This window comes from Phascolarctos cinereus, unplaced genomic scaffold (assembly GCF_003287225.1).
Source record: "Phascolarctos cinereus isolate Bilbo 61053 unplaced genomic scaffold, phaCin_HiC Scaffold_2;HRSCAF=192, whole genome shotgun sequence".
Classification (NCBI taxonomy): domain Eukaryota; kingdom Metazoa; phylum Chordata; class Mammalia; order Diprotodontia; family Phascolarctidae; genus Phascolarctos; species Phascolarctos cinereus.
The window spans coordinates 76558540-76586130 of NW_027555625.1; the positions used below are offsets into that span (position 1 = coordinate 76558540).

General features: G+C 36.8%; 1 protein-coding gene across 1 annotated transcript in view; it reads right to left on the reverse strand.

Moving 5' to 3' along the window:
- Positions 1-27206, reverse strand: part of LOC110193200 (uncharacterized) — a 43000-nt gene extending 15794 nt beyond the window's left edge. The window contains 9 exon segments of the mRNA XM_078149136.1: positions 5076-5210; positions 18880-19452; positions 19455-19523; positions 19526-20172; positions 20786-20927; positions 24669-24764; positions 25289-25424; positions 26723-26800; positions 27118-27206. Of these exon segments, the coding sequence (XP_078005262.1) occupies positions 5076-5210; positions 18880-19452; positions 19455-19523; positions 19526-20172; positions 20786-20927; positions 24669-24764; positions 25289-25424; positions 26723-26758 (1834 nt within the window). The 5' untranslated portion in view covers positions 26759-26800; positions 27118-27206.
- Between the last annotated feature and the right edge of the window lie 385 nt (positions 27207-27591).

Sequence of the window (27591 nt, forward strand, 5' to 3'; positions counted from 1 at the left end):
ACCTGAAAATCATGATGAAAAAAGAGCCTGGACAGTATCTTTCAGGAAATCATAAAGGAAAACTGCCCAGAAGTCCTAGAACCAGAAGGGAAAATAACCATAGAAAGAATCCACCATCACCACCTGAAAGAGATCCCAAATTGACAACCAAGAATATAATAGCAAAATTCCAAAATTACCAGATGAAAGAGAAGGTGCTGCAAGCAGCCAGAAAGAAACAATTTAAATATCATGGAACCACAGTCAGGATTACACAGGACCTTGCAGCTTCTACATTAAAAGACCGCAGGGCATGGAACATGATATTCCTAAGGCAAAGGAGCTTGGAATGCAGCCAAGGATCAATTACCCAGCAAAAATGAGCATCATTTTTCAAGGGAGGAGGTGGATATTCAACAAATAGGAGACTTCCAAACTTTCCTGATAAAAAGACCAGAGCTCAACAAAAAATTTGATCTTCAAGTACAGGACTCAAGAAGGACTTAAAAAGGTAAATGGGACAGAAGGATACAATATGTTGTTAATAAGGGGGGGCTGTTTAAACCCCTACAAGGGAATATGAGACTTGCAACCCTTGAGAACTGTATTGTTATTACACCTTGTTAAAGGAGTATACATAAAGAGGGTGGATATTAGTTGACTTTGATGTAATGATAAAAAAAAATCTAATCAAGTGGGTTAAATGGATCCAAATAAGTGGATCAATCTGATCTTAGAAAATGTACTGAGAAAGGAGGAGGCAGACAAGGGTAAATTACATTACAGGAAAAGACACAAAATCTTACTACAGCAGAGGGAAAGAAGGGGGGGAGCATTGTTTGAACCTTACTCTCATCAGATTTGGCTCAAGAAGGGCATAATATAATCAGGTATAGAAATCTAACTTGCCCTATAGGCAGTAGGAGGGAAAAGGGGAAAGAAAAGGGAGGGAGGAAAGAAAAGGGGCGGGGGAAAGAAGGGAGGGAAGAAGAAGTAAGACTAAAGGGGAAGAAAAGGGAAAGGGATAATAAAAGGGGGAAGGGACTGAAGGAGGCGTGGTCAAAAGCAAAACACTAGTGAAGGGGGAAAGGAAAAAGGAGAAAGAAAAGCATAAATGGGGGGGATGGAGAAAAAGACACAGATAGTAATCATAACTGTGAATGTGAATGGGATGAACTCTCCCATAAAACGGAAATAGATTGCAGAATGGATTAAAAACCATAATCCTACAATATGTTGTTTACAGGAAACACATTTGAAAAAGAGTGACACATACAGGGTAAAGGTAAAAGGCTGGAGCAGAATATATTATGCTCAGCTGAAGTAAAAAAGCAGGGGTAGCAATCCTGATCTCAGACAAAGCAAAAGCAAAAATAGATCTAATCAAAAGAGATAAGGAAGGAAACTACATCCTGCTAAAAGGCACCATAGACAATGAAGTAATATCATTACTAAATATATGCACCAAATGGTATAGCATCCAAATTCTTACAGGAGAAGTTCAGGGAGTTACAGGAAGAAATAGACAGCAAAACTATACTAGTGGGGACCTGAACCTCCCCCTCTCGCACTAGATAAGTCTAACCACAAAATAAACAAGAAAGAAGTTAAGGAGGTGAATAGAACATTAGAAAAGTTAGGTATGATAGACCTCTGGAGAAAACTGAATGGGGATAGAAAGGAATATACTTTTTTCTCGCAGTACATGGCACATACACAAAAATTGACCATGTACTAGGGCATAAAAACCTCACAATCCAATGCAGAAAGGCAGAAATATTAAATGCATCCTTTTCAGATCATGATGCAATAAAAATTATATGTAATAAAGGGCCATGGAAAGATAGACTAAAAAATAATTGGAAACTAAATAATCTAATCCTAAAAAATGATTGGGTCAAACAACAAATCATAGAAACAATCAATAATTTCATTCAAGAGAATGACAATAATGAGACAACATACCAAAACCTATGGGATGCAGCGAAAGCAGTTCTTAGGGGAAGTTTTATATCTCTAAATGCTTACATAAATAAAATAGAAAAAGAGGAGATTAATGAATTGGGCATACAACTAAAAAAACTAGAAAAAGAACAAATTAAAAATCCTCAACTAAACACCAAATTAGAAATATTGAAAACCAAAGGAAAAATTAATAAAATTGAAATTAAGAAAACTATTGAACTAATAAATAAAACTAAGAGCTGGTTTTATGAAAAAACCAATAAAATAGATAAGCCTTTGGTTAATTTAATTAAAAAAAAGAAAGAAGAAAACCAAATTACTAGTATCAAGAATGAAAAGGGTGAAGCTACCACCAAGGAAGAGGAAATTAAAACAATAATTAGGAATTATTTTGCCCAACTATATGCCAACAAATTTGACAATCTTAGTGAAATGGATACATATTTACAAAAAATAAATTGCCCAGATTAACCGAAGAGGAAGTAAAATACTTAAATAACCCCATCTCAGAAAAAGAAATTGAACAAGCCATTGATGAACTCCCTAGGAAAAAATCTCCAGGGCCAGATGGATTTACATGTGAATTCTATCAAACATTTAAAGAACAATTAATTCCAATACTATATAGACTATTTGGGAAAATAGGTGAAGAAGGAGTCTTACCAAATTCTTTTTATGATACAAATATGGTGTTGATACCTAAACCAGGAAGAGTCAAAATAGAGAAAGAAAATTATAGACCAATTTCTCTAATGAATATAGATGCAAAAATTTTAAACAAAATACTAGCAAGTAGATTGCAGCAACTTATCACAAGAATAATACACTATGACCAGGTAGGATTTATACCAGGAATGCAGGGTTGGTTCAATATTAGGAAAACTATCAGCATCATTGAGCATATCAACAACAAAACCAACAGAAACCACATGATCATCTCAATAGATGCAGAAAAAGCTTTTGATAAAATACAACACCCATTCCTATTAAAAACACTAGAAAGCATAGGTATAAATGGAGTCTTCCTTAAAATAATAAATAGCATTATCTAAAACCTTCAGCAAGCATTATATGTAATGGGGACAGGCTAGAAGCATTTCCAATAAGATCGGGGTGAAACAAGGATGTCCATTATCACCACTGTTATTCAACTGGAAACCTTAGCTTTAGAAATAAGAGAAGAAAAAGAAATTGAAGGCATTAGAATAGGCAAAGAAGAAACAAAGCTATCACTCTTTGCAGATGACATGATGATATACTTAGAGAATCCTAGAGAATCAAGTAAAAAACTACTTGAAATAATAAACAACTTTAGCAAAGTTGCAGGCTATAAAATAAACCCACATAAATCATCAGCATTTCTATATATTACCAACAAAGCCCAACAGCAAGAGATAGAAAGAGAAATCCCATTTAAACTTACTGTAGACATTATAAAATATTTAGGAGTCTACCTCCCGAAACAAACCCAGGAACTCTATGAACACAATTACAAAACACTTTTCACACAAATAAAATCAAATTGGAAAAACATCAGTTGCTCATGGGTAGGCCGAGCTAATATAAAAAAGACAATCCTACCTAAGCTAATTTACTTATTCAGTGCCATACCAATCAAACTACCAAAAATTATTTTATAGAGTTAGAAAAAATAATAACAAAGATTCATTTGGGAAAAACAAAAGGTCCAGAGTATCAAGCAAGAACTAATGAAAAGAAATGCAGGGGAAGGTGGCCTAGCAATTCCAGATCTTAAATTGTATTATAAAGCAGCAATCATCAAAACTGCTTGGTACTGGCTAAGAAATAGGGAGGTGGATCAGTGGAATAGGTTAAATATGCAAGACAAAGTAGTCAATGACTGTAGTAATCTATTATTTGATAAACCCAAAGACCCCAGCTTCTGGGATAAGAACCCACTCTTTGAAAAAAACTGCTGGGAAAACTGGAAAAGAGTATGGCAGAAACTAGGCATAGACCCAAATCTCACACCATATACCAAAATAAGTCAAAATGGGTTCAGGACTTAGATATAAAGGCTGATACCATAAGTAAACTGGGAGAACAAGGAATAGTTTACCTATCAGAACAGAAGAATTCATGACCAAAGAGGACTTAGAGAACATTATGAAAAGCAAAATGGATAATTTTGATTACATTAAATTGAAAAGTTTTTGCACAAACAAAGCCAATGCAACTAAGATTAGAAGGAAGGTAGAAAACTGGGAAAGAATTTTTACAACCAGTCTGTCTAATAAAGGCCTCATTTCTAAAATATATAGAGAATTAAGACAAATTTATAAGAACACAAGCCATTCCCCAATTGATAAATGGTCAAAGATATGAACAGACAGTTCTCAGATGAAGAAATTAAAGCCATCTATAGTCATGTGAAAAAATGCTCTAAATCAATATTGATTAGAGAAACGCAAATCAAAACAACTCTGAGGTACCACATCCCACCTATCAGACTGGCCAACATGACAAAACAGGAAAATGATAAATGTTGGAGAAGATGTGGGAAAATTGTAACACTAATACATTGTTGGTGGAGTTGTGAAATGATCCAACCATTTTGGAGAGCAATTTGGAACTATGCCCAAAGGGCTACAAAAATGTACATACCCTTTGATCCAGCAATAGCACTTTTAGGGATATATCCCAAAGAGATCAAACAAATGGGAAAAGGACACACATGTACAAAAATATTCATAGCAGCTCTTTCTGTGGTGGCAAAGAATTGGAAATTGAGAGGATGCCCATCAATTGGGGAACGGCTGATCAAGTTGTGGCATATGAATGTAATGGAATACTATTATGCTGTAAGAAATGATGAACAGGCTGACTTCAGAAAAACCTGGAAAGACTTATATGGTCTGATGCTGAGTGAAGTGATGGAAAATTCATGATTATTAGACCCAACTTGTATTCTACATAGGATAATACATTAGAAAACTGTGTAGTTCTCAAAAATTCTACACTTATGGTCCATGAAGTCATGCAACATGGTGAAGCTTGAAAAATAGTAATAGTAATAAAATCTCTTTAAGTTTCACTTCCTTGAACTAGGCTGGGGAGAGTTTAAAAAGAAAACCGAGATGTACATCAAAGCAGGTAATATGTAAATTTACCTCTTTCTTGATCTCCATTTCCTTTGCGTTCTACAGCTGGTGTGTCTTTATTCTGCATATCTGTCAGCTGCAAAGTCCCACTGGTTTGGTGCTGTATTTTGGCCAGCCAAAAAACCTCACAATCTCTCCAGCTACCTTATTTAAAAAATAAAAAATAAATCTCAACACCAAAACAAAAGGATATTTCTATTTACAAAGTAGGACAAAAAGGAATTGTTGTTGTTGTTGTTGTTTTATAGGAAACTATGAATGTTGCTGTATTCCATACCACTTTCTGGGGGGTGGGGGGAACAAACATATAAATTCAACCCATTACTTTCAAAACTGTGCTGCTTGTCTTCATTTTCTTCAGACCTACCTTCTATACTCCTCTGTCTGCTTTGTAAATGTTTCAGTGTACTTCTTTTTTTCCCTTCATGGTCACCACTGCCACTTCTCTTCCTCTCTGCCTGCTCTCTCCCCCACTGCCATTTAAATGCAAAAAGTGAAGAAAGCTAAACCAAAATTACAATAATTACATAATTACTTAAGAGTTATAGGAAATATTGGAGGATTTATATCCAGTGATGTACACTGAAGGAGACTAAGAATATACATAGATTATAAGAAGTAGCAGCAAAATTCTAAAAGTCCATAGAAGAAAAAGAGTAGAAGGGGACACAGAAGAAAAGACATTATTGTTTTTGCTGTGTTGAGTTTTACACACACATTAAACCAGAATGGTTTAATGGTTTAATGATTGAATGGTTTAGATAGGTGAGACAAGAAAATGGATCCAAATGAGGTAATCCCAAGGAAAAATGGAAAACAATAAGCTCTATCCTCTTTTAAAGAGAATTCTTTCTTTCAAATTGTAGGGACATCACAAAAATGATCTGTAGACACAAAGATGAGACCTACCATGAAGCAGCTCCTGGAGCCAGACAGGCTCAGCTCTGAGGCCTTTAGAGTGCTTGCTATACAACAGTGCAATTGAATTTCCCCCAAAAGACCAGCCAACTTGTTGCTCCCTGGTTTTCTTCATTCCTGAGGTGCTTCTGAGAACTTCTTCCTTTTTGTATTCAAGGTGCTTCCTCTTCTTCCAACCAGGAGATCACATCTGGTTTGGAAACTGTAAGTTCTACTAATTAGATATGGGAAGGTACTTTAGATAAAGAGCCCCCCTCAAAAGTGTATCCTACTTTCTTTACTATAAAGTAAAGAGGACATGCTAGGAAAGCCTAAAGGGGTGGTACAGTGGACCTCTGAAGGATCTTCTATACCGGGCTCCTGGGGATTACTGGGTGGGGGTGTCATAGAAAGGACTGCCCTCAGAATAAGAATCAGTTCATTTGTTCCATTCCCAGCTAAAAAGGTAGGAAGATTCTAGTCTTCAGACATCCATCCTAGAACATTAAAGGAGCATTTCTGACCCAAAGGTACAGAGAATGGACAATGTACTACCTCAGGGGTACCAAAATGACATTGCCAGCTCCCATTCATTCAAAGAACTTTCACATGGGAACAAATGGCAGAACTCTATTAATGATAACAAAAAACTAGCAAGCTAGTTTGGGCTCTACTGGCCAAATAATAACTTTTTCAAAAGTTTACCACTTAGGGTGACTGAAATTTCTACACTCTTTGAACCAGAAATTTCACTGTCAAGCATATACCCCAAGAAAGTAATTGGTAAAAAGAAAGATCTCATATGTACCCAAGTATTTTAGCAGCATTTTTTAAAGCAAAGAACTGAAGACCAAGTATATGTCTACTATTCAGGGAAGGACCAAACAAGCTTAGTATTGAATGTAATGGAATAAACAATGAGTATGATGAACAGATAAGCCTAAGAAGACTTATTTGAATTGATGTAAAACTCTTAAAATGGTATGCAGATTAAGAAAAAGGAGGGCAAGAAGATAAGATAAGGAAGGGACTCTGAGAGGGGTGTGCAGATTAGGGAGGCAGTGGTCAGAAGTAAATTAGATTCCTGAAGAAGGATAGTATAAAAAGAGAGAGACAGAGGGATCAACAGTGGAGGAAAATAGAGTGGAGGGAAATATATGACCAGTAACTATAACTTTGAACGTGAATGGGATGGACTCATTTGTAAAATGGAAACAGATACAGAATGGATAAAAACTAGAGCCCAACAATATGCTGTTTAAAAGAAAAACATTTTAAAATGAGAGATACACATAGAGTAAAAATAGTGGGCTGGAGTAGAATTTATTATGCTTCAGCTGATATAAAAAAGCTGGTGTAGCAATCATGGTCTCAGAAAAAGTTAAAGCTAAAATAATTTAATTAAAAGAGACAAGCAGAAAAATTGTATTATATTAAAATGAAATAATATCAATACTAAACACATATGCACCAAATATTATACCATTCAAATTTATAAAAGATGAATGATATGTAGAAATAGCACAGCTATAATAGTGGGAGACTTCAACTTTCCCCTCTCAAAACTAGATAAATCTAACAAAAAATAAATAAGAAAGAAGTCAAGGAGATGAATAGAATCTTAGATAAGCTAGATATGATAGACATCTGGAGACAACTGAAAGGGAATAGAAAGGTATGTACCTTTTTCTCAGTCGTACATGACACCTTTTCAAAAACTGTCCACACATTAGGGCATAAAAACCTTATAGTCAAATGCAGAAAACTAGAAATATTAAATGCATCCTTTTCAGATCATAATGCAATAAAAATAACTATTTAATAAAGGACCATGGAAACATAGATCAAAAATTAATTGGAGACTAAATAACCTAATCCTAAAGAATGAGTGGGTTAAAGAACAAGTTATTGAAACAATAAATACTTTTAATAAAGGCAATGATAATAATGAGAAAACACAGCAAAAGCAATAATCAGAGGAAAATTTATATCTCAAAATGCTTATAAGCATCAATAAAATAGAGAAAGAGCAGATCAATGAATTGAATATGCAATTTAAAAAACTAGAAAAAGAAAAAATAAAAATCCCTAATTAAACACCAAATTGGAAATACTGAAAATTAAAAGTGATATTAATAAACATGAATGTAAGAAAACCACTGAATTGATAAATAAAAATAGGAGTTGAGTTTTATAAAAAGAATTAGTAAAATAGACAAACTATTGATTAATGTGATTTTTTAAAAGAGAAGAAAATCAAATCACTAGTATCAAAAATGAAAAGGATGAATACACCACTAATGAAGATGAAATTGAAGCAATTATTAGGAGATATTTTGCCCAATTATATGCCAATAAATTTAACAATTTAGTTAAATGGATGAATATTTACAAAAATATAAACTGCTCAGATAAGAAAAAAGGAAATAGAACCAGAAGTTCCCAAAGTGGGCAATACTGCCCCTGGGGGGCACTGGACTGATCTAAGGAGGGGAGCGGTAGTAGCCTTGGGTGCAATTGAGGTGGAGTGTTCATGAATAAAAATAAGGGGTGGTGGAAGCACAAGGAAAGAAGAGAAGAAAATTTTGAAAAACCATTTGTACATATTTCATCGGTTGTGTAACAGAATTAAAGTCATAGTGATTACATTATTTTCCAAATAAACACACAAAGCACAATTTATAACCAATCAGTGGTCAAATCCGCCAACAGGTCTTAACAAGCAAGTATTGACAGGCAAGTGTGTCTCACATTATCAGGAAGTCTAGCATGAATCAGCAGAAATATATGTGTGTAATGAATTGTTTACAATATGATACTACATGGTCACATTGCATCATCAAAATTTCAGTGCAGAAAAAATCTACAAATTTACAAATACTACAATTTACAATAAATTATTAAATTTAAGATGTGTCATTTTGCTCTAAATTACTATTGATTAGAGAAATGCATATGAAAACAACTCTGAGGTACCACATCACACCTATCAGATTGGCCAACATGACAAAACAGGAAAATGATAAATGCTGGAGAAGATGTGGGAAAATTGGAACACTAATGTGTTGTTGGTGGAATTGTGAACTAATCCAACCATTTTGGAGAGCAATGTGCATACCCTTTTTGACCCAGCAATACCACATATAGTGTTATATCCCAAAGAGATTATACAAATGGGAAAAGGACCCACATGTATGAAAATATTCATAGCAGCTCTTTTTGTGGTGACAAAGAATTGGAAATTGAGAGGATGCCCATCAACTGGGAAATGGCTGAAGAAGTTGTGGTATACAAATGTAATGGAATACTATTGTGCTATAAGAAATGATGAGCAGGCAGACTTCAGAAAAACCTGAAAAGACCTGTATGGACTGATGCTAAGTGAAGTAAGCAGAACCAGGAGAATATTATACACGGTAATAGCCATGTGATGCGATGACTAACTTTGATAGACAGCCCCTCTCAGCAATGCAAGGATGTAAGACATTTATAAGTCTCATGATGGAAAATGCTACCCACATCCAGAGAAAGAACTATGGAGTTTGAATGCAGATCGAATCATACTGTTTGCTCTATTTTTCCTTCTGTTTTGTTTTGTTTCGTCTTTCTTGTGGTTCCTCCTATTGGTCCTAATTCTTCCTTACAATATCGCTAATGTGAAAATATATTTAATAGGAATGTATATGTAGAGCCTATATCAGATTGCACAGTGTCTTGGGGAGGGAGGTTAGAGGGAGAGGGAGAAAAATTTAAAACTCAAAAGCATATGGAAGTGATTGTTGAAAACTAAAAAGAAGTTAATTAAAAAAGAAAAAAAAGATGTCATTTAAAAAATATTTTATATATGTATTTTTTGAAATGACACAAATTTCCAAAAAACTATTAAAGGGTTAAAGAAAGTAGATTTCCAGGGGAGTGCTGAGTAATTTTTTTTTTAAAGGGGGCAGTAGGCCAAATAAGTTTGGGAACCTCTGATCTAAATAAACCTATTTTAGCAAAAGAAATTGCACAAGCCATAAATGAGCTTCCTAAGAAAAAAAGCATCAGGACTGGATGGATTTACAGGTGAATTCTACCAAACATGTAAAGATCAACTAATTCCAATGTTAAATAATTTGGGATAATAGGCAAAGAAAGAATCCTACCAAACTCTTTTTATGAAACAAATATAGTGCTGATACCTAAACCAGGAAGAGCAAAAGCAGAAGTTAGATAAGCATCTGGTTTGCCATGTCCACCCACCTTTCAGGATAATCTGTTGGCGGCCTACATTACAAATCTAATACTATATAAACATTGGTTATGGTAAAAATGCTGGTTATTATGCTCTGTAACTATTATATAGGACCTTAAATGTTTCCTTGTATTATTCAAATTGAGAATTATTTAATTAACTCTTTCTGTGAAAACCCAAAGGTTTCTGCCTGAGAAAATTGGACACACCCTACCAGCAACTCCTTGGAACTATATGCCTGAGCCAAAAATCAGTCATCCAGAATCTTAGGGTAAGAAATACTATGGGGCAGCTAGGTGGTGCAGTAAATAGAGCACCAGTCCTAGAGTCAGAAGGATCTGAGCTCAAATCTAGCCTCAGAAACATAACACTCACTAGCTAGCTGTGTGACTCTGGGCAAGTCACTTAACCCCAATTGCCTCACCACCAAAAAAAAAAAAAATCTAAAAGCAATGACTTATAGTACTTAGCCCAGCATATCTTAATCTAACCTGATAACAGGTGTGAATTCTGTTTGTAAAACTTCCTATATATTTCCTAGTATTATAAATGTGAAACTAAGTACACATCTACATGGGGAAACTTGGTAGCATTCACATAGTTAGAAAACTTGATTCTCTTGTACTTTGAATATTGTTAGGTCATAAATTCAGTGTTAAGAGTATCATATTTCACTACATAATTGTCACAGATTTTATGCCAATTTTTTTGCAAAAAAAGTGGGGTATGACCGTTATGTGAAGCCTTTTTATAAATGTGTGCCAGTATTACTTGTCTTTTAGTTTCCACCAGTCTTACACCAACTTTTCACTCACTGAAAACTGTCTTTCAGCAGCCCTGTTTCCATGCTGTTCAGTGAACACAATCACTTTCAGCTTGAAGTCCACAGAATAATTTTTATATTTACCCATAATCAGAAAGAAATGTTTTGCACATTACTGTATCACCGGCAGAGTAACTGTATGGTTTAGCTAGTGTGGGAAGATGCAAGTCTTACCATATTATAAGACTTACTCATGGCAGCTTTGGGTTGAGTGACAATACTGTTAGTACTGCAGTGCTCTAAACAAACCATGTAAGTTGGCTTTCAGAAATATACTGACAATGAGCATATGCTGAGAATTCTAGGGTTGCAGCTCACAATGCATATCCATATGCCACTGGTGAATGCATTGCTGCTCTGTTTACCTATTAAACAGCATGACAAACAGAATTATACCATGTGATGACTATACGATCAAAGGCTATAAACCAATTTTTTGACTGAAAAAATAGGGCATGATGATTATGTGGAGGTAATGATTATGCAGTGAAATATGGCATTTCATTTCATATAGATTATAATAATGAAAAAAATTTTTCTTTGCGTCTGATAAGATGTTTGACAGGGTTATAAGTAGGAAGTTCAGAGATCACTTTATATATATTCCACTAAAATATGTTCAGAATGACTTTCTGTATAAAGTAATTTGGAGACATATTCAATTGAACTGAGGTCACCTGATGGGTAATAGCTTTTGTTTTAAGTTTCAAATACATAGTATTGTTTAGGTTTTGCTATATTTCTAAATTTTCTTATGTTGTGAAATTAGGAAACTATTGTATCAGATGCTGTTAGAAAAGCAACTACTCTTGTAATCTGGATGTTGTTAGATTATGAATTGTACTGTTGAAAGGTGAAAAAACGTTTCAAAACTGTTATGTCATTTTATTAGCCCTGATGACCACATGCTATAATATTCTGAAGTCCTATAATTTAAGAAATTATAAACTTCCAAGTTGGCCTATATTTAACAGGGACAACTAAAATTATTTGGCTATCACTTATGAAAGTTGTCAGATGATTGATTAAATTATTAATGATTATTATGATAAAGCTAATTTGATTGAATATATTTTTGACATTGCTTTGCCTAAAAAAAACAAATGTCCCCATTGCAAACACCTTTTGATGACAGGAGAGGTAATTAGGAATTTGTGATAATTAGGAATTTATTTGCAGTACTTTGGGAATTTATTTATAATGCTTAAAGACATTTTAGACCAAATTAGTTTTGATTAATTCCAATTTTAAAGATTTATTTTTGCTTTAAGGGGTTAATTACAGATATCTGTCAGTTTAAAGGTTTACAGTTACCATGTATTCACATCTATGTGAACTTACAGTTATCACATATTACTTCATTATGCTCTAATAAGTGCCTTTTTACACCAGGATAAACTTTAAGCTGTTTTTGAGAAAGAAATACTTTTAGAAAGGAATACTGACCTAAAAATATTTTGTGTGAATGTTTAAAAAAAATATTTTGGGTAATTCTTAGAAGGCCTAATAAATTTTGTTAGCTAATTTAGTGCAACAACTTCATAGTATCCATAGCAATTGTGTCCAGTCCTACTGTGATTAGTGAAACTTTACTGTTTGAGGTGAAATCTTTTTGGGATTCTGAATATTCTGTTTGAGTTTTATTCTTAGGTTTGTTGTATCCTTGGACCGACTTTAAATGAGCATCTGAAGAAAAACTCTAGCAGCTGAATGTAAAAGACATCTGAGATTTAATGCTAATAGATATGTCCCTGGGAATAAGGTTACCTTGGGAAGGCTAAGATTGGACTCTTTTAATCCATTTTTCCATATAAGAAATCTGCTCACCTGGTTCCACATGCTAGGCTACTTATAGGAACAGTACTGATGTGTTAAATTCATGTCCTTGCTTCTTCCTCTAATAGCAAATCTCTCTAACTAAGGCAAGATAAGTTGTGATTTTGTTTATGATGAATCTCTTACTGGTACCAATATGAGATTATAGTCAATACTTATTATCAAAGATATGTGATCCTTAATAACTGAATCCCCCAAAGCTATGCTTACTGGAATTTGTCATTTAAGACCTTATAGGTGTTAGGATTGTTAACTGATATTATTCTGAGTCTGACTCCAGGTATGATCATCAAGGAGTGCTATTCAGCCAATGATCCATAATGCCAGCAACCCTATGGTGTTGACATGCATCAACTATAAGTGGAGTTCTCATAGGGAAGGTTGGGAGAATGACTCTTGGCATGGGCTGAGATATTATTTTCCTAACAATTTCCCCCAGAATAATATTCCCTCTTGAATGGAAAGCATCCCACTATTTATGCCTGGCTCAATGAAATTGGCTATCTATATGACTCTAGCCTGGAAATGACATCAAGATAGAGGAACATCTTCCTTTATCATATAGCTATGACCCTATTCTTCTTTTATGGCAGATTTCTATAATCATATTAGGTGATCAGTATAAACACAATGTTAGACCTTTATCTCATAGGCTAATACTGGAGCACATCTGAACTACTATAGTAAGATGCAGGTATAAGATTTGAGCTATTTAGCCTAGAATTCTAGTCCTTTCTATATTCTAAACAACTAAGTAAATGGGTAGCTAGTCTTGTTATCTGTCTGTTACTAGTTATATGTTCCTGTATAAGGACCTTTAAATTTCTCACAAGGGTATAAGGATAATGAAGCAATGATATAAAGACTTGTGAAACCAGGATTGCTGAGGGCCAACACTGACAAGTCAGAGGATTCAGGCCAATCCAGGTTTTACCTATTGTTTTCCTGTATCCAATGGCTGCCTAAGTCAGAAATGTGGGCTCTCCAACTCCCCTTGCTCTGTCTCTCTTGAGAACAGGAGGACCTTGAAGATTATAGGAGGTAAGGAAACTGTTCAGGGGGGACTCCCCCGGTTACTGTTCTCATGAGAAAAATAACTGTTGATACTTTGCCTTTGCTACTCTGAGTGCTGTTCCCACGAGTGAAGTATAAAAACCTTAACCCTCAGATTGAAAAATGGAGCCTGTTCTCTATACCTCCCACCTGGCCCGCATGTCATTTCTCTCTTCATACTTGACCGGAATTACAAGACAGCCGTGGACGCAGGCACCCACGGCACAGGATATAATTCTGTTATGTAGTAAAGTTAATGTCATAACTGTTTTCTGTTCTACGTTAATGAAAAGGATTTTGGCATAATTAGTTATTTCACATGAAGACTGGTTTGTGGTCTATCTTGTAAATGCCTTAAAGAGATATCCACTTTTACTTGGGGTTATTCATTTAAACATGGCTAGAACTTGAAAATGTTTTATTATAAATGACTTATTTAATAAGCACTGTTTTTAAATTACATTTCATCCCAACATCTTTTGCTGCAATTGCAGTTAATATGGCAACTTTTAAGAGAATTCAGTTGTGCATTAGAGGTTATCTTATAAAAAGTGTTCTGTTATTACTTCCTTAGCAGAGTTACCCTCCTAATGGGGGAACGAACAATGCCAAGTATAAAAATTGGGCTCAGAGTTTCCTAATTTTTCGGTTTACATTTGAGTTTCTTCTTAGCTATATCAACATGACAATTGGCTAACTCAAAATTGTAAATTCTCTGGTCTAAAAGGTTCCAATTTGATGCTCTTAAAAGTAGAAACATGTTTCTGCTCTCATACTTAACCTGGTTATTGGCAAAACAAACTTTAAAATTATATTAAGATCTAGTTTGTAAAGGATTTTAAAAGAAAAAGGGGATCTCAACAAGTGACTTGAATAGCTAGAAGGTGCTCTGAAGTCCTACCCATTCCAGTATGCCTAAGAGAAGATCTCTAGAGGAGCAGAGAACCAGACAGCTGTATGAGGTGAGATGTCTGAGCCTTAAAATCTGATAGACCTATGAATTTTTTGTCTATTTGCTTTTTCTCTATGTGCCTTTTATCTGTAAGGTCTTTTTACCAAAGAGGACTGCCCCCAAAGGCTTATGTCAATGCATTGGTCAATCTCTTTCCCTCTTCTCTTCACGCTGTTTCCCCTCATAAGCCCCATAGTTTAAAAACCCTTCATGATGTGTTTGTCATATCAGTTAGTGATTCATTGAGGAGACTGCATCTCTCAATTGAATCAAATGGGGGAGTGAAAAAACTATTATTTTCTCATTACATTAATAACTCCTTTTATATATGGGACCCAAAGATCCTCTTTTTGATTATTAATAACCAATTATTAGTTGGTTAATTATTAGTAGGGCTTTTTCTTTTTTTACTTCTTCAATTAAAGCCCAGTCCTGGTGCAGGACAGGGCTGACAATAAGACATTCTTCTCAATCAGGACTCCCACCCAACTGGGAGAGCTTATTTCTGATCAAAGTGTAAAAAAATCTAATCTAGGTGAATTCCAGCCCATTGTTCAACAATTAAGTGGTCTGCCTAGTCACGGATCCCTTTGTCTAGGTAGCTGGAGGTAGCTGAGTTTCATCAAGCCACATCTTCAGCAGGAAGAGCTGAAAACTTTTTGTCCACCTTCTCATTAATATCTCCACCTTCATTAACTGTTAAACCAATCTGAGTTGATTTTCATCCCTAGGGACACCACTTTTCCCAAGGTATTTAAATATTCAACAACCTCCATTTGGGGACTTTGGTTAAGAGGGAATCCACTGACCTCAATTTGATTACTTGCCAGCATAATTAATAAATTATTAATGACCCAGCAACTCTCTTGGGCTTTTCATTCATTTCAGTTACCTAGACCAGCATCCATGACACTCTCCTCTCTAGAAGCCACACTGGAGAAATATCAAATTTCTGCCTCTTTTGAAGTCTCTGCTGAAGGGCTACCCACATTATGTCAAAAGAATTAGACATGGACTCTCCTTCATCTCCATCTAGGATCTCAGACTTGCCATCATATTTTAGAAGATCCTCTTTCTTTTAGGTTACATTACATATTCACAATGGTTATATGGCAACTGATACACCTCCCTGTGATGTCAGGAAAATAAGGTACCTCCCAAGAAAACATCTTTGGTACCCCAAGACTTTTCCTAGACATTTTCCAAACCATCCAAGGGGTAAGATATACCAAATGAGAGGGAACTGAGCTGTTTCCTCAGAGTGTATGGTGGCTCTGAGGACACAGGACCTCAAAGATGCTAGGTGACTCTGTGCCAGCAAGGGAGTAAGAAATAGAAGAGCTGGTCAGCTGGAACTTCTAAAAGCAGTGTCCCTATTAGATGCTAGGTGACTCTGTGCCAGCAAGGGAGTAAGAAACAGAAGAGCTGGTCAGCTGGAACTTCTAAAAGCAGTGTCCCTATTAGATAAATTGTGTGAAGGCTAAATCCTAGAAACTACTGAACCAGAGAGCCTCCTCCCTTGCTAGGGTGACACTGATTCTTAATGGAAATGATTTCTGGGAGACAGGATATCCGACTTTGTCAGTAAGGGGTACGACAATGAAGTTGTTAACAGGGGGCAGATCTCTCACCCTCAGAAGGGGTAAGACAGCCTACTTACTGCCTGGAAATGGGATGAGGGCCCGGTGGGTTAGGTGGACACTCAGAATGGCATAAAAAAATTTTATGATAAATTCATTTTATTATTAACCATTATACAATGATTTAAAACAATCTGACAAGCTAACTGCTTTCCTTTTTCTTTCTCTAAATATTTCCAAACAGGGGCAGCTAAGTGGCACAGTGGATAGAGCACTGGCCTTGGATTCAGGAGGACCTGAGTTCAAATCTGGCCTCAGACACATAACACTTACTAGCTGTGTGACCCTGGGCAAGTCACTTAACCCCATTGCCTAGGCAGAAAAAGAAAGATTCCAACAGTTTTCAAAATTTTTATACATTATTATGAAAATGCAAAACTTTTGTTTAATAAATAATAAATTTAGTACTATTATGAAAAACTGTGACTTAGAGTGAATATTGAAACACTGGAAAAAGCCAGCAAAGTATTTGAATAATATAACATTCCAATCATCTAACAAGGTTAAAAGCACTACATAGAATCACATGTTGAAATGGCTAATTAGAATTATTTTGCTTCTAAAATGCATTTGGGAACACACAGATCCAACAGATCCAACCTATTAAACCCCTTCACTTTAGGAGCTTCAATCCTTCCCTTGCATATACTTCCTACCACTTTCCCCAAAGAGGGAACTGGTTCCAATGGGAATTCATCTTTATGGGATAAGTTATGCAGTACTTCTCATCTGAACCACCTAAAAAGGGATAAAGAGCAGTCTATATCTAAAGCTTTTCTAAATTACTCAGCTGACTCAGAAAAAGTGTATGGGAGTTCTGCAAGCCCTTGGAACTCTAATGTGAATACCCAAATTAGCTCCATTGAACCACATTTTCCCTCATCTCATCAGGGTGAAGTTTAAGATTCTCTTGAAACCCTCCCAGTTCCTTGGTGGTTAAAGGCTGTCCATCCTCTGCTCTTTCTATGGGGCAATACTGTTTTTAGGAGATAAATAACAGGATAAGCCCATATCCTTTTTTTTAAAAGCACCTATTCCCAAGTTTCATCTGCATTTCTGCTTATAATCTCATGTCCTATAGCACTAGTTTCAGTGGGATATAGCACATTTTCCAGTGAAACTTCTTGATCAAAGACTACTTCCCATCCCAGACCTGTCATTTCCTGAGACTGGTCTTTCCCTATCTTCATCAGCATCACCCTTTCAACCTATGCTATTAATACTAGCTCCAGCATGTACTCTTCTTCATTCATTGCACAGTACTTAAAAAATAAAAAAGCTCTGTCTCTAGCTACTGAAGCACCTCATATTTTCCATGAAAGTTAACAATAATCAGCAAATAGTAAACATGTCACTTAATTTACTCTGTCAGTCTCCTCCTACATTCCCACTTTACTTCTGACTATGCCAAACGTCAGCCAAATTCAACCTAGTCCCTGGTAGTTTAGTTCCAGTACTGGAGTGAAATGAGAAACTCAGGTCATTCAACAATTAGCAAAAGGATGTTTAATCAGTCATAGCATAAAAAAGGACACTTAGTAAGACTTCAGCACTTGGGTTTGGATAGGCAAAACATCCTTTACCTCCAGGTAGAAAAGTCAGGTCAGTGGTCACCTGTGGTGACTCTAGCAGCCTGGAAAGTCTGAAGAGCCAGATTTAACATGGGAGAGTTTTAAGCTTTTAAAAGGTGAACAAGAAGCCACTTTAACATAGTTTAAGTCCAGAAGGAAACTACTCCAACAACTAAGTAGTTGAGCCTTGGCTTCCTGAATCAATAAATTTTGAGGACACCTTCATCATCCTTTAAAGAAAGAATCAGCCTAACCTACAGAGCAAAGAAGAGGAAACACCATGGTAGATACTGATCCTATCACAATGGCCTATTTGCTTTTCCTCACACATGACCCCCATATCTGGAAAGCGTTCTTCTTTAAAACCTCTACCTCTTGGAAACCTTCATTTTGTAAAGACAGCTCAATTAAGTACTCTGACTGAAAGCCTTTTCACATTAATTACATTCAAAAAGTTCTATCTTCATGAGGATTTTTTTCCAGCATGAGTGCTTCAGTGTTGAAAAAGGGTCTTGCTTTTATCATGCAAAGCCTTCTTATAATCATTAACTACATTCATGAGATGAAAAGTCTCTCATATTTGCTAAAGTATATACTTCAGGAATAAGCTTGGCAATAATCATTTCAATTACTTAATTTGCTTCATATAAGTATCACCTCACTGTGTAGTCTCTGATGTTGAATAAACTAAGAGCTCTAGTGGAAGTTCTTTCTATCTTCATTACATTTATAAAACTTCTCTCAAGTATGATTCCTCTGATATTGAGTAAGGGGTATGCTCCCAGGGAATGTCCATCTACTAATTTTACAGGTTTTTTCCTCCTGTATGAATTCTCAGGTGTCGAGTAAATTGTGAGGACCAGCCAAAGGCCTTTCCACAATCATTACATTTATAGGGTTTTTCTCCAGTATGGATTCTTTGGTGTTCAGTGAACTGGGAACTCCAGCAAAAGACCTTGCCACAATTGTTACATTTGTAAGGGGCATCTCCAGTATGAATTTTTTGATGTACAGTCCACTGTGAGCTCCAGCGAAAGAACTTTCCACATTCATGACATTTATAAGGCTTCTCCCCAGTATGAAGTCTCTGATGTCTAGTAAGGTGTACTTTGATACGGAAGGCTTTCTCACAATCATTACACTTGTAAGGCTTTTCTCCAGTATGAATTCTCTGATGTCGAGTTAACTCTGAACTCCGGTTATAGGCCTTCCCACAATTATTACATTTGTAAGGCTTCTCTCCAGTATGAATTCTCTGATGTAGAGTTAACTCTGAACTCTGATGGAAAGCCTTTTCACAATCATTACATTTGTAAGGTTTCTCTCCAGTATGAATTCTCTGATGTAGAGTTAACTGTGAATTCTGGTGAAAGGCTTCTCACAATCACTACACTTGTAAGGCTTTTCTCCAATATGAATTCTCTGATGTCGAGTTAACTGTGAACTCCGCGGAAGGCCTTCCCACAATCTTTACATTCATAAGGCTTCTCCCCTGTATGAATTCTTTGATGTCCACTTAACTGTGAACTCCAACGGAAGGCTTTCCCACAATAGTTACATTTGTAAGGCTTCTCTCCAGTATGAATTCTCTGATGTCCAGTTAACTGTGAACTCCGGCTAAATGCCTTTGCACAATAATTACATTCATAAGGTTTCTCTCCGGTATGAAGCCTCTGATGTCTAGTAAGGTGTATTTTAATCCGGAAGGCTTTACCACAACAATTACATTTGTAAGGCTTCTCTCCAGTATGAATTCTCTGATGTCCAGTTAACTGTGAACTCTGGCGGAAGGCCTTCCCACAGTCATTACATTCATAAGGTTTCTTTCCAGTATTGAGTTTCTGATATGGAGATAACTGTAATCTCTGGTCAACGGCCTTCACATAATCCTTATGTTCATATGGCTTCTCTCGAGTGTGAATTTTCTGACTGCCATTAAGGTATTTGTTATAGGGAAATTTTGCTTCACATACATGACATTTATAAGGTTTCTCTCCAGTATGTAATCTCTGATATTGGGTAAATTGTGAGCACCAGCAGAAGACCTTTCCATATTCATAAGGACTCTCTCCAATACATAAGCTCTGATGTTGAGTAAAGCTAGAACCAAAAAGGATTCCCACAATTAATACATTCATAAGGCTTCTCTCTACTATGAATTATCTTTTGTTCAAAAAGATGTGTATTCCAGTTGGCCCTTTTATATTCATTACTTTTATGAAGACTTTCTCCAAAAGGAACTCCATAATGAGAAGTAATGGATGAATTGTAGTTACATGTGCAATATTCACAAAATATTTACTATATAGATATTCTAAACCAGAAGTATCAAACAGGTGGCCCTGGCCACATGCAGCCCACAGTACTCCCATGTGGCTGAAACCAGATTAAAATGTGATAGGGAAACATTTAATAAAATAAATAAAAATACATTTTAAAACTAAGTCAATGTGGAGCTCTCAGGGATCCTTATGTATGGATTAGTGGCCACTGCTCTAAATTATTAAAAAGATTTGAAATATAAACTAAAGGAATTTTCATATTTAGTATATTCAAATTTCAGTTGCTTAAACCTGAATACTGTTAGAAATTCTATTAATGTATATCACATTTATGGAGATATTTTCATATATGGACAACTGCTAAGGTATTAAATTTTGCCTGAAAATAGCACCATGTTTTTTGAGTTCTGTTGGGTGACTGTTTTACTTGCCTATAAAGTTTCTCCTCTTGGTTCCTCTGTAGTCCCTCCAATCTGACATAATATTCCCAGGTTTCTTCCACTTTAGAGATATGGAAACTATTTCTTCTGCGTCTTTCCTGAGTTGCCTCAGTTCCAGGCCTAGTTTTCCCATCTGAAAGAAACAAAAATGTAAATGTTTTCAATTAATTCTGAAAGTCAGTCAACAAGCATTTATTAAGCACTTACATCAGGTACTGTGTTAAGAGCTGGGGATAAAAAGAAAGGTAAAAGACAGTCCTTGCTCTTGAGGAGATCACAGTCTAACAGGGGAGACAACAACCAAATAAATATGTACAAACTAGCTATGTACAGGATAAATAGGAAACAATTACCAGAGGGAAATAATCAGAATTAAGAGGAAATGGGAAAAGATTCCTGTAGAAGGTGGGATTTCAGCTGAGACTTGAAGAAAGCCAGGGAAACCAGGATGTGGAGACAAGGAGGGAGAATATTCCAGGGATGGAGAAAAAATGCCTGGAGCTGAAATGGAGTATCTTATTCATGGAACATGCAGGAGGTCAGTGTCACTGAATCAAAGAGTACATGGTGGGACAGGGTATGTAAGATGCAAGAAGACTGGAAAGGTGAAGGGAGGAGCTAGGTCATGGAGGGCTTTGAACACCAAACAGAGGACTTTATGTTTGATCCTGGAGGTAGGAAAATACTGGAGTTTATTGACTATGGGGATGACATGGACAGAGTGGCATTTTAGAAAATCATTTTGACAGGCTACCAGAGGATGGACAGGTATGGGGAGATAGGTGGCAGGCAGACCCACCAACAGAATACTACAATAGTATAAGCATAAAGTGATCTTGGCCTGGACCAGTGCGGGTGCAGTATCAGAGGAGACAACGGGCTTATTCAAGAAATTTTATAAAGGTAAAATCTACAGACCTTGGCAAGAGATTGGATATAGGGGGAGGGAGAGTGGGGAGTCAGAGCTGACACCTAGGTTGTAAGCCTGGAAGACTTGGAGGATGATGGAACCCTCAACCATAATATGGAAGTTTAAAAGGGAGGAGAGTTTAAAGGGAAGGATAATTAATTTAGTTTTAGTCTTGTTGAGTCTAAGATGTCTGCAGGACTTCCAGTTTGAGATGTCTAACAGGTAGATGGAAATGAAAAACTAGAGATCAGCAGAGAGGTTAGAGCTGGATTTGAAAGTCATTAGCACAGATGTGCTGACAATAATTCATGGGAGGTGATGAGAATACCAAGTTATGTAGCACAGAGGGAGGGCCCAGGACAGAGCCCTGTGGGACAACCATGATTACTGGGCATGACCTGGATGAGGAGATTGAGAAGGAAAGGACTGATAGGTAGGAGAACCAGAGAGAGAGTGGTATTCCAGAAACCTAGAGAGAAGAGAATATTAAGGAGAATAGAGTGATTGACATTGTCGAAGACAATACAGAGGTCAAGAAGAATAAGGACTGAGAAAAGGTCATTGATTAGGCATTTAGGAGATCATTGGTAACTGTTGAGAGAGTAGTTTCAGTTGAATGCTGAGATCAGAAGCTGGATTGTAGGGAATTAAGAAGAGAGTAAGAGGAGAAGGGGAGGTATCTGTTGTAGATGGCCTTCTCAAGGAGTTTAGCCACAAAGGGCAGAAGATCTATAGGATGGTGGATAGTGGGGATATAAGGATCAAGTGAGGGGTTTTTGAGTTCTTGGGGAATGGCTTCAATTTTTTCAGTAAAATATGAAGCAAGGATCTCATTTGAGAGGGTGGGAGTAGGAGATGCCACAGGAAGTCTGAGAAGAGATGAAAAAGTTTGGAAAAGATGCTATGGAGAACTAGGTAGTAAATTCATAAGGGAGTTGTAGAATCTGAAAGCTTAAGTCTTATCTCAACTTCCCTATCAAAAAAAAATCTACATTTCTTGATGTACTACTATATATTCTTTGCTTAAATTTGACAGAACATTTATATTTTTTGTATTAATATTCATCAGGGCTATTTTTCTTTAGTCATCTTTCTCTATTTTATTTCTTCCTAGAATTGGCATGAGGATTTTATTTGTTTGGTAAGAGAAACTGAGTACAGTACTTTTCTTTCTCTTTTGGAAACAATAAACTTATAAGAGGTACATATTGCATTTAAACATCTGAGAGCATTCACTTCTAAATTGACCAAGACTATCGTGTTGGGCTGTTTTTTGTTCTGTCCTTTAGAAGTTTAATTATGGCTTGCTCAATTTCACTCTAGGTTAAGATTTCTATCCTTTCTTAATTTCTTAAGGGAACGGTTCTTTTTATTTTTATTTCTCATTTTATTAGACAGTTGGGGAAATCTCTGATACTAGTCCATAATTCTTCGAGTTTTTTTTTTAATATTCTTCAATCATTTATACTTTAAGGAAAGGCTTTTGGTATTGCATGTTTTTGTTAGTTCCATACATCACTTAGATACCATACCATTATCAAATGTTTTTTCTAAATGACAGCACCCTTTCTTATCCTAGTTGCTTAGATTGGTAATGCTAATGCTTTTCAATTTCATGTAACTGAAAGAATCTATTTTATAGTTTGTGATTCCCTTTATTATTTGCTTAAAGTTCCACTCCCAGAAATTTCTGTGATATAAGCCTGGGTCTTGTTCTTTTAATGTTTTCAAGTATGATTTGTAATATTATGACTCTATATCCATTTTTAATTTATTGTGGCAATGTGTAAGATGGTCTAAACCTAATTCCAGTCCAATTTCTCTCACATCTTTCCAGCAGATCTTACAAAATGGTGTTTTTCTTCAACTAATTTTTATTTTTAGGCTTATCTAACACTCATTGCGATTATTCCTGAAACATCTAATCTTGCCCACTGAATTGCTTTTGTAATTTTTAACAAACAAGTGATTTTGCTGATGTCTGTTTCATTACAAGTGGAAGTGCTACTCCCTCCTCTCCCCTCCCCCACCCTTCCTTCCTACTTAAAAAAAATTTCCCTTCAGATTTCTGAATTTTTGTCCCTCTAAAGAAATTATGTTGTCTGGTTTTATCAAGTAACAACTTGGGAGTTTGATTAAGAGTACTAAATCTATGAATTAATTTAAGTATTGCCATTTAATATTATCACAAAATATGAGCAGTGAATATCTTTTGATTATTTAAATTATTTTTCATTTCTTCAAATATAGATCTTGAATGACTGGCTCACCGACATTGTATGCTTTTTGTAGTTACTTTGAATGGGATATCCCTTTCTATTCATAATTCCTGGATTTTATTACTCCTTTGTAAAAGTGCTTTGATTTTTGTGCATTTTATAACCTGGTTCCCTGAAACTGTTGACTGTTTCAGTAAGATTTTGTCAGTGTTTTCTTGATAAGTTTATTTGCTGATGTTTTCTCAGGTTTTTTTTTTGTTGTCATTTCATCAGTAAATAGGGGTAGTTGTCTCTTTGTCTGTTTTTATGCTTTCATTTCATGTTCAATTTTGACTATGCAAATTTGCTTCAGGTCTGGTTTTCTTTCTTTTTTGTTTCAACAAAGGGAAGGGAAACAAAGAGAAAATAATTTCTTAGTTGAAAAAATAATTTTTTTAAAGGAGTAATGAAGGAAAATGAGGCAAAAGAATAGCTGCCAGAGATTAAATAACCCCAAGGAAGAAATGGAAGAGAAAGATCTGTTTTTCATTGAAGGAAACTCTTCCCCTAAAATGGAGGAATTCAAGAGAGGACAAATGTAAGTAAACTATTTTATCAAGAGCTCATATGACATAGTTCCAGCTCTTCTCTCAAGACATGAGAGGCCTTAAGGAGACTTAATACTAATATTTCACTGGTTCTTCCACAGAAAGACCAGTTAAGAGGTGGCTTACAACTTCCATATGTCTGGTTTTCATTGACTTACCTAGACAGAGGACCCTTTCTACTTCTCTGTCCTGGATCTGAGGTGCTTCCCCTTCTTCCAAGTGGGAGATCACATCTGCTTTCCAAACTGTAAGTCCTGTTCATGGGAAATGGAAAAGTATTGAAGCCAGAGGCCCCTATCATACCCTCATTCAGTCCCTGGAACAAAGAAGCACACTAGGTACACTCAAAGGATGTTACTGGGCCTCTGAAGAATCAATTTCACTATGCTCCTGACAAATACTGGGGCTACCTACAGAGGATTTGGCATTAAAAATTACTTTTGACCCACCCCCATAAGAAGATGAAACTTTATTGTTTTTAGAATCTGCTCTGGACCTTGAGGGGAGAATCTTTGACTTAAAGGGACAGAGAATGGGGGAAGTTACAACTTCAGAGGCAACACAAACAAGCAGCTAGTTTCTGGGCATACACAGAAAAGACTACTCATCTAAGACTAAGGAGCAGAGGTATATCTTCATTGGCCACAAGAACAAACTGATCTTTGCATGCCAAACAATAACTCTCAAATGTTTACCACTTAGAAAATGAATATTTTAATAAGTGAAGAAAAGTACCACAATAAAGAGAATCTGAGGTACTGGGGATAGTTGTCCTTACCCAGGAAGACAAGGTTTCTATAGTTCTCCAGCATCACATCCCGGTACAACTCCTTCTGAGAAGGGTCCAGGTTTCCCCACTCTTCCTGGGTAAAGTCCACAGCCACATCCTTGAATGTCACCAATTCCTTTCGGACCTAAATTTGGCAGAAACTTTAGGGGGAAGTTCCTGATGTTTAAGGCTTAATACAATTACATACTGAGTATCAACTATGTAACTTTCACCATTTATCAACAGCAACAGCTGTTATATGTGTATGTTTTTACATATATACATACATAAAACACATCTATGTTGGATGTATTTAGTTTATGAAGTACTTTATTCAAGAAATTTCTTGTGAAACAGGGCAAGAATTATCATTTTTATTTTACAGATGAAGAAATGTTTTTAAGAATAGCTGTCATACTCCCAATCACACTCATCATCATCTTCTTAATGGAGAAGCAACATTTCCTTCAAATGTCCATTTGATAGCAACTGTTTTTTTTAAACTAAATACCTAATATTAATAGTAACAAATTTCAAGTATTATTGATTCCCAATCAGAAGCAAAAAGCAATCATACTTCAATAGTCAAATACCATTTCTGTTGATTAACATTCTCCACTGCTAGTTCTTCCAAGCTTGAACATTTCAGACTAGTTCAAACATCTATCATTAAAACCCCCTAAATGGCACTTTCTTCTTTAACATTAATAGGTAACATTGTACAGAATTTCAGTTTGCAAACTACTTTATGGATATTATCTCATTTGAATCTTGAAAAGGGCCTGTGAGGTATGTACTTTCAATTTATATTTCCCACAATTTATACTTGAAGAAAGGCCTGAGATTAATCAACTTCAAAATGGATACTTGCAAAGTATAAAGCACATTGGCTATGGAGAATGTTACACAAAATGATATATAAAAGAGAAAGAGCCCCAAGAGTCAAGGAACCAGTAACAGAATCCTGGTTCTGCTACTTGCTACCAGTATAACCAGAGAAAAGTCAAGTGACATTGAGAATTAAGTGCTGAACTGGAGTCAAGAAGACCTGGATGAAACTTCACCTCTTACATAATGTGAGTCATCTGTTATTTCGAGACCCAAAAGAGCTGTCTGAAAAGATTCTGTAAACCTTCAAGTGTTACATAAATAACTATTATTATTACTTCTCTCTGTAGGGCTTTTTCTTCATCTCTAAAATGAGGGAATTAGACTCTAGCTTAAAATTCTACCTTCTGATAATGCTAAGATCACAGAATAATAGATGCAGAAACAGAGACAAGGATCTTGGACACCATGTAGCCCAACTCCTTCAATTGCAAATGGGGAAAGTAAAGCCTAAGGAGATTTAATGCCTGGCTCAAACAAGACAGACCCCATTTCTTAGGTTCTAGGCCAAAGATTAAGAAACAAATTATTTATTCAAGAACAAACTGAACTCACTTTGCAGCCTGGCGCTGTCAGGAATACAGGGGCCATTCCCACCCTCTTGGAGAAGGACAGAGGGCTCAGAAGGCAGAACTGGCAAAGAAAAACGACCCAAGACAGGCATTAGTCTATCTTGCCCCTCCCGCCCCACTCCCCCCGCAGACAGAGCTCACGAACCACCCAGACCCCGGGGGTTCAAGGCCCGGGCACACGAGGAGCACTGGCGGCTCCAGCCCCAAACCCGCCGTGGGGGACCGCGGCGAGCCTGACCACGACGTGGCAGGCGGGTGCTCAGGCGTAGCAGAACACGCGGCTGCGCCCAGCTCTCCTTCCCTGCAGACGCGGAGCAGCGAGAGGGGTTCAAGGGCCGGCGCGGGGCGGCGAGCCCAGGAAAGGGCCAGACCAGGCACCTGCCGAGAGAATCGCCCGGCCCCGCGCTCACAAAGACCCCCGAGACAGGGCCTGGCAGCCGGCTCCGCTCAGCGCACACCCCCGATCCCCGGGGGCAGCTCGGCTCGCCAGCAGAGGCAGGAGCAGGGACAGGCCAAGGGCGACGTTGGGTCGGAGGGAGGCCCGAAGGCCGGAGGAGCCCCAGCTCCCGGGACCGGGACAGGGAAGACGGAAGACACACAAAGCAAGTCCATCAGGCCAGGCTACCTGAGTAACAGCAGAGCGGAACTGGAAGAGACGTCAGAGCGCCCTTCCTCCCGCCCCTTCCGGCCATGCTCCCTTAATTGTCTCCGCAGCCCCAGGATTCTGCACTTTGGTACCTCTTAATGTTTCCGTGGCAACCGCTAGGTCCCGCCCTATCTTGACAGAATCGATATCTTGAGGCTGGGATTTCCGGAAGTGGAGTCGTAGATCTGAGGAGGTTTGTGCGCATG